We start from the raw sequence: 7,136 nt of genomic DNA, 5'->3' as shown, positions 1-7,136 counted from the left end.
CCCTGGTGGTCGTTTTTGCTGTAATGCTCCAATGATTTCAGAAATTTGTTGCATATACTTTATAATTTAATCATCAGGGATCTTTTTACTGAGCAGCGATGTAACGTTTGGCTAAAAGGCTCTCACAGAGCTGCAGGTGGACCTGAACTAGAACCACCACATCATCAGCTCATAGCTCAAAGACTCCACCTCCTGTCAGACCGGGGGACGTGGTCTCCGCCCATCAACCCATTCCTGGCCATTTCGTTTATTTGTGACTGACACCTTTGTTTACCTGAGCAGGTGCAGAATATCAATATTAAATCTCAGAGGAAAAAAGTTTGTTTCCTGTCAGGATCAGATGCCAGTCATGTGACTAGCGGGGTTATTCACCCCTCGCTATCAACCGTCAGATGAACCGTTTTACCACCTGATCCAGAGAGAGAGAGCGAGAGGGAGGGCTGAGCCATCAGAGCGACAGATCTTTGAGAGAGAAAAGAAAAGGGGATGAGGAGAGGGATTAGAGGAGAAACAGAAGGAGGCTCGCTGAGGAAGAGGAGGATTAACGAGAAGAGGAAGGGAACAAAAGGAAATACAGTAAGAAGAGAGGAGCTGAGGAGGAGGAATGTTTGATCGCCCGTTTAATCAGCTCATCAAGAATCAACTTGAAGACAGACAGGTGAGTGGCTGTCACACAGACAGGTGTGCTTGCAGACAGACAGACACACGGATGAAATAACCTGAGCAGGTGTGTACGAAGGTGTCTCAGGTGAAAACTGATCTGAAAGCTTCAGGTGATAAAATTATGATTTTCTGAAAGTAAACGAGACATTAGTGAGGAGGTGTTCCTAATGAAGTGGACGCTGAGTGTGTGTCAGGCATGGTACTGATCCCGCTCCGGTTTCATCAGCAGGAAGATTTTAATAAAGAGAAAGAGTCGGAGGACCGAGCGTCTCAGTTTAATCATCTCTGCCATCTCACAAACAAACACAGACTCTGAGCCGAGCTCGGACCGTCTCGCTTTATTTCTCCAGAGGCTGCAGGACGCTGAGCAACATCTACACACCTGCTCCTGCATGATGACGGCTGATTAAAAGACTTCAGGTAAACCGGCAGGTCACAAACATCTGGATGCTTTCAGTAGCTGGTCAGTGCTTCAGGGTCGCCGCTGGTTCGGGTGTCTATACTGGTAGGAAAAACTTGGCGATTGTCACTTTGGGGGGGGGGGGGGGGTGTCGGGTTGTGGTACTTCCCTGCCTGAGGCTGAGAGATGGCACGATGCTCGGCTCCAGCTGTGGAACTGGACTCCAGGAAGGCGGGGCTGGATACTGCCCCAGTTTGCAGCTGTCCGCAGTGACAGGTGGTGGGCGAGGGGCGGCGGGTCTTCTTCTATCCCCAAGGTTCACGGCGTTTCTCTGGTGGATGTGAGCCTTGCTTCCCTGCGTGTTTGGGTGGGAGAACAGGTCTCGACTGGGGTTTGTGCGGACTTGTCCAATCACAGCTCAGAGTACTCAGGTCCTGTAGTGTTCGGTTGTCCTGCTGGGAGTCTTCAACGGTCACATGAGCAGTAACAGTGAGATGTGACTGGGAGAAATGGCCTGCCCGGTCTCTGACTTCTTCACAGTTTGTCCATAATGAAGGGGCGCCTGGTTCCAACTCAGCTTAGTGACCGGTTCGTGCAGACTGAGTAGCCTCCTGTAAGGTGCGTTGCTCCTTACGTTTCCAGGCTGAACAAAAACACGTGAAAGCTCTCGGCTGAAGGCAACAATGTAGAAAATATTCATGAATAATTGGTTTGAATGCACAGGCGAGCTTCCAGAGACAACACAAGCCTGTGCCCAAAGGTGGCAGCTGCAAACAGGAAGTGAGGTCATTTTGAGCAGATTGTTTCCTGTCTGTGAACATGTTTGGTTCAAGTTCACGGCATACTCAACGTTTGATGCTCTGTTTCTGTTCTTCCACTGCAGGCCTGTGGGCGGCGAGCAAAACCTTTAGCACACCATGACAACCACACAGAAAGCAGATGGTTGCCATGGTAGCCACCTGTTTGAAGTAGGCCTGGCAAAGCTGTAACTATGGCATGACCTTCAGCTGAACTTCCTGTTTGCCTGACAGTTCATCATGTCCCTCTCACACGCCCTCGCCCTCCTCGCCCTCCTGCTGCCGCGTGGACGGTGTCAGTTTGATGTCTGTCGATCTCTGCGTGGCTCAAAGGCGGGGCCTGAGTTTTACGCCTGTCAGCCGCCCCCAACCAACATGAAGGAGGTGATGCAGATCAGAGTTGACCCCCCTGGGATCACCTGCGGAAACCCACCTGAGAGATTCTGTACACTGGTCAGTCTGACGCACCTGAACACACACACCTGATCACAAACCTGAACACACAGGTGACCTCTGAGCCAACTTCCTGTTGCCTGTGTCACAGAAAGACATTGTAGCTCTGCTCTCTTCATCATTTTCACTCCACAAACTTCAGTTTGTCAGATGAACTCTGTCCACAGGTGAGGGTTTCACTTCACAGAGAGCTTGTGATTGGTGCTGCAGCATCTGAACTGTTTGCTGATGAAATTATTTTAAAGTTCTCCGACTACATTTAAATTGTTGGTGTTTCACTCATTTTAAACATGAGCAGCTCGTTATCTTTCACCAAAACAAGGAAGAGTAGACGATCACCTGTCAGTCATTGTATGACCTCCTGCAGGCGCCCCGAGCCACAGTTTGGACCCCTCTGCAAACACACAGAGGACACGGTGATCCCGCTGGCTCTCTAATTGTTCCTTTGGGAAGCTGAAGTCCTGCCTGAATTATTGATAAATGTAACAGCTGTAATGAAGCAAAGACTAAATGCTAATTGATTTCATTTGTGTCAGTGAAAAGACCCCGAGAGTCGGACAGGAAGCGTCTCACAACATACGTGAAACACACTAAAGTTCAGTGGGTTACACGGGCGCAGTAACGTGATCAGAACATGAACAAGGACGTTCAGACTGTGCAGCAGATGGACTCTGGAGCCACTGGCTCCACTGAAAAACAGACTCAGCTGTACCTGCACGGCTTTTCGCCAGCTTCCTCCTGAGACTTGCGTGACTAACTGATCTGAAATCAGCTATGAAGTGTGGGAACAACTCATGTTAGCGTTTAGTTGACATGCTCACGGTTCAAAGTGTCGACGGAGCTGTTTACAGTTTTTAAAGTGAAGAGTGGGTGTAGATACCTGCTATCTGTGCAGGTATCTACACCCCCCCAACATTCAATGACATTTGTTATCACACAGGATCAATAATGAGTTTACATTCAGACCACCACACATGCTTTGAGTCAGACTACTGTAACAGTCTTTTAACGGGAATTAATAAGCTTTGCTATCCAAACTTTCCAGGAACCCTGAACATGTTACTCCAGCTTGCTGCTCTTCAGATTTGACTCAGTAAAGTTAAATCCCATTTCAGAGTATCGACCTGCTGTTCCTGTACCAACCGCTGCGAACCCTCAGATCCTCAACACAAACCTGTTTCCTGTTCCCACCTTATGCTAAAGGTGATCGAGTGTTGGCTGTTTTTCACACTCAGCTCTGGAGTGAGCGGCCCGAGGAGCTCTGGCATGCTTTGTCGGGGTTTTCCATAAACTGGTCAATTTGAATGTAGATTTGATGTTTTTGACATTCTTAGTTGAACTCAGTATTGTTTGTAACTTCGTTAAAGTTATTCATTACATTTGGAATAACTGTCAGTTAACTTTGGAGTCTAATTGGCTTATATTACATTGTGGTCACGCTGACAACTAAATACACAAGGATTCATTTTTAAAAACCTTTTTATTTGGAACAAATTAGGTGATATTACTGAGACGTAGTAGTGAGTTTTCTTCTGTCGTTGTCACTGGTGCTGATGTCGAAACTACATCTAGTCAGGTGACCAAGAAAGTTAGCGACAGATCGAACTGATTTCATGAGTTTACCCAATTCCTTAAAACTCCAGAGAGGCCTGTAAGACTGCACCTCTGCTTCCTGGTCCCAACTCGAGTCACGTTTTGGGGGGTTTAATAAATTTGGCGGGAGCTGCTCCATCCAAAGCAGGATAGATGCCGTCTCTTCTAACAAGACCAGGGTCCTTCCGAATGTTTCCTAGTTATCTGATGTTGGACTCTGAGTTTGGATATTTTGGTGGAAACTGCATGAAAATTTAAACACTTTCATGATCATCTGACAGGAATGAGTCTAACACGTCTCCTTCAGCATGTATTTCAGGTTTTCGGCCCTCTTCGTGTGATTAGTTAGTGCTGGTTAGTTAAAGCCACATCTCCTGCACACGGCAGCTGAAGTTAAAGGATAAACCTCAAACCCTAATCAGATTAGCATCAGTGTTAATCCCTCTCTGCACATGTTATAGTCTCTGTAAAGGTACAGCATACTGACCTTTAATGACTACACAAAGTATGTGTAAGTATAACGGAGGCCTAGGTTAAAGGTCAACATTAATTAAACACAGGCAAACAGAAGCTGTGAGAATACCGCACAGTTTGTGTTTGCAAACGTCATCGGTATTAACCGCCTACAAACAGCAAGTCAGACCAAATCAGGAAGCACCCGCAACAATAAAACTACAAACACTGGCCATGAAAAGCCACACTGGTGCTGGTCCATGTTCACCATTAATATTAGCACTTCTGCGCTGAAGTTATGGTCTTTCCTCATCTCAGTCCACTCTGACTACCTCGAACAACACATTTTTTAATTCAATTCAATTCAATTCAATTTTATTTATATAGCGCTAAATCACAACAAAGGTCGCCTCAAGGTGCTTCATAGATACAGAGAAAAACCCAACAATCATATGAATTTAAACCTCAAAAGTCCCCCTCTTCATTTCTCTCCTGAGAAATGAACTAATTCCTTATTTATCCCTTTAAATTTACTTGCAGGTGAAAATAATAACTAGAATGTAACGAAACAAATCATGCCCACAAATCAAGCTCTAAACCCACTCCAAATTCTATTTTTGGCCACACACCGTCTACGGGTAACATAAATCCAGTCTTAACACTATTTCTTGGGCAATTTACATAACATACAAATCCTGCAAACTATCACTAAAGTTGCTCTCATTACTCTCCATTACTTTCACAGTGTTACTGGAGGCCAAGGTAATGCCATCCAGAGCAAGAATCTGGTTAGATACCATATTTCTAAGCTTTTCAGGGCCGAGTACAATAACCTCAGTTTTATCTGAATTAAGAAGCAGAAAGTTAGCGGCCATCCAGGTCTTTATGTCTTTAAGACATTCCTGCAGTTTAACTCATTGGTGTGTGTTATCTGGCTTCATGGACAGATAGAGCTGGGTGTCATCTGCATAGCAGTGTAAATGTATGCTATGTCTTCTGATGATGCTGCCTAAGGGAAGCATGTATAATGTATGAGGTAAAAGTAAAAAGAACAAATTCCTGATAAAACATCTGTCTCAATCAACCTTTGTCTTCGAGGGGCTCCTGCAACACCATGCCTGCGATTATAATGACTGTCACTGAAATGTGCAGAGTCGCTGCTTTGAAGAGGCATTGGAATTCTTTCAATTTTTCAGGAGTTACGGGAGCTACAGATGTTAATGTGACAATGACATTCTTGATTGTTTATAAACTTACAGCCCGTGTTCGTGTTTTATCAAATATTGGTGCTCAATGTGGTCTTTCCTCAGGAGAACCCGTACCTGTGCAGCGATGAGTGCGACGCCTCTAGCCCAGACCTGTCTCACCCTCCTCAGCTCATGGGAGACAGGGAGAGGGGTGGGCTCATCACTTACTGGCAGACAATCACATGGTCCAGGTTTCCTGAGCCCCTATTGGCCAACATCACCCTTACCTGGAACAAGAGTCTGGAGGTGGTCGATGACATTGTTGTTACCTTCGAATATGGCCGTCCAACCAGCATGGTGCTGGAGAAATCCATCGACAAAGGTGACTGGAAACCTGTTAAACACCTGTTCTGACTAATGTTTGAGAGATTTTCTGAAACATTCAGCTGATGAACTTCACTGAAGAGTAATTAGCTGAGTGCAGAGTCTGAGGGGTATCATTCAGAAACCCTTGTCTCCTCTGATCCATGGATGTGGGTGAAACAAAGTCATTTATGAAGCTTTTACAGATGGATTTTGTCTGGAGATGATTCTGAAACCAGGAAACAGGAAGTCACAAACACCGTGAACTGTCAAATAATCAGCGTTTGTGTTTCAGGTGTCACTTGGCAGCCGTATCAGTATTATGCCGACGACTGTCTCGAGGCGTTCGGCATGTCGCCCAAACGAGTCTCTGATTTAGCACCAAGTAACATTACCCGGGTCATCTGCACCGAGCAGTACTCCCGCTGGGTCGGCGCTAAGGTCTGTAACTGGACCCTGATGCTGGTCCCGCACAGTATGCAGAACACATTTGTACAGCTTATATTTATTTGTGGTTATCTGAAACTTCTCCTCACCAACAGGAAGAGAAATCTGTGGTGTTTGAGGTGAGAGCTCGGTTCGGGGTGTTTGCTGGTCCAAAGCTGATCAACATGGACGCTCTGTACACTCGGATGGAGACCACAAAGGGACTCAGAGATTTCTTCACTTTCACCAACCTCCGACTGAGGCTCCTCCGCCCGGCACTGGGAGGAACCTACGTCCAGAGAGACAACCTGCTGAAATACTTCTATGCTATTTCCAACATTGATGTTTTTGCCAGGTAACCAACAAAGACCTACCATAATCTAACTATAACTCAGCAACAACTGGCTACATTCACAAATGAGACAAACAAGTCCTTGCCCTGAAAAGACCAACATCCCTACTGGGTAACAAACTAAACAACCACAAACAAACACTAATGTACCATTTCAATGCCAAAACCAGTTAACCAACCTCTATATCACAACCAAGACGAGCCAAAAGCCAGCCATCATCATCAGGCGTTCCCCAACATTACAGCTAATCACAAAAAGTCATGTAGGGGGGCAGAACAGAGAGGGAGGCCAGTTTAAGAGGATTAGGATTTGAGATTTTGGAAAGAAATTGGACTACATTCAGAAGAATTTTCTTTTAATTCAATTCAATTCAATTTTATTTATATAGCGCCAAATCACAACATAAGTCGCCTCAAGGCGCTTCATAGATACAGAGAAAAAAACCCAA

At 45.6% G+C, this 7,136-nt stretch overlaps 1 protein-coding gene across 2 annotated transcripts; it reads left to right on the top strand.

Annotated features, from left to right (window-relative positions):
- Window positions 1-504: 504 nt before the first annotated feature.
- Window positions 505-6,726, top strand: LOC102209061 (netrin-G2-like). 2 transcript variants are annotated; one of them, XM_005754499.1, is made up of 6 exons: window positions 505-658; window positions 1,014-1,083; window positions 1,947-2,313; window positions 5,670-5,928; window positions 6,205-6,350; window positions 6,452-6,726. In XM_005754499.1, the coding sequence occupies exons 3-6, from the start codon at window positions 2,101-2,103 to the stop codon at window positions 6,692-6,694; spliced, it is 861 nt and encodes a 286-aa protein (XP_005754556.1). In that variant the 5' UTR covers window positions 505-658; window positions 1,014-1,083; window positions 1,947-2,100; the 3' UTR covers window positions 6,695-6,726. The 2 variants fall into 2 exon arrangements, with proteins under 2 accessions (XP_005754556.1, XP_005754555.1); XM_005754498.1 differs by lacking the exon at window positions 1,014-1,083.
- Window positions 6,727-7,136: the final 410 nt, after the last annotated feature.

Source organism: Pundamilia nyererei, unplaced genomic scaffold (assembly GCF_000239375.1).
Source record: "Pundamilia nyererei isolate P.nyererei 1_Seehausen unplaced genomic scaffold, PunNye1.0 scaffold00576, whole genome shotgun sequence".
NCBI classification, from domain to species: Eukaryota; Metazoa; Chordata; class Actinopteri; order Cichliformes; family Cichlidae; genus Pundamilia; species Pundamilia nyererei.
The sequence above is the reverse complement of the archived record's forward strand: the minus strand, read 5'-3'. Positions and strand labels throughout refer to the sequence as shown.

Bases quoted from the DNA above. Each gene is read 5' to 3' on its own strand.
- LOC102209061 (XM_005754498.1), top strand. From the start codon at position 2,101: ATGTCCCTCTCACACGCCCTCGCCCTCCTCGCCCTCCTGCTGCCGCGT. The intron at 5,929-6,204 runs GTGACTGGAAAC...TTTGTGTTTCAG, and splicing joins GGAGAAATCCATCGACAAAG to GTGTCACTTGGCAGCCGTAT. The intron at 6,351-6,451 runs GTCTGTAACTGG...CCTCACCAACAG, and splicing joins CCCGCTGGGTCGGCGCTAAG to GAAGAGAAATCTGTGGTGTT.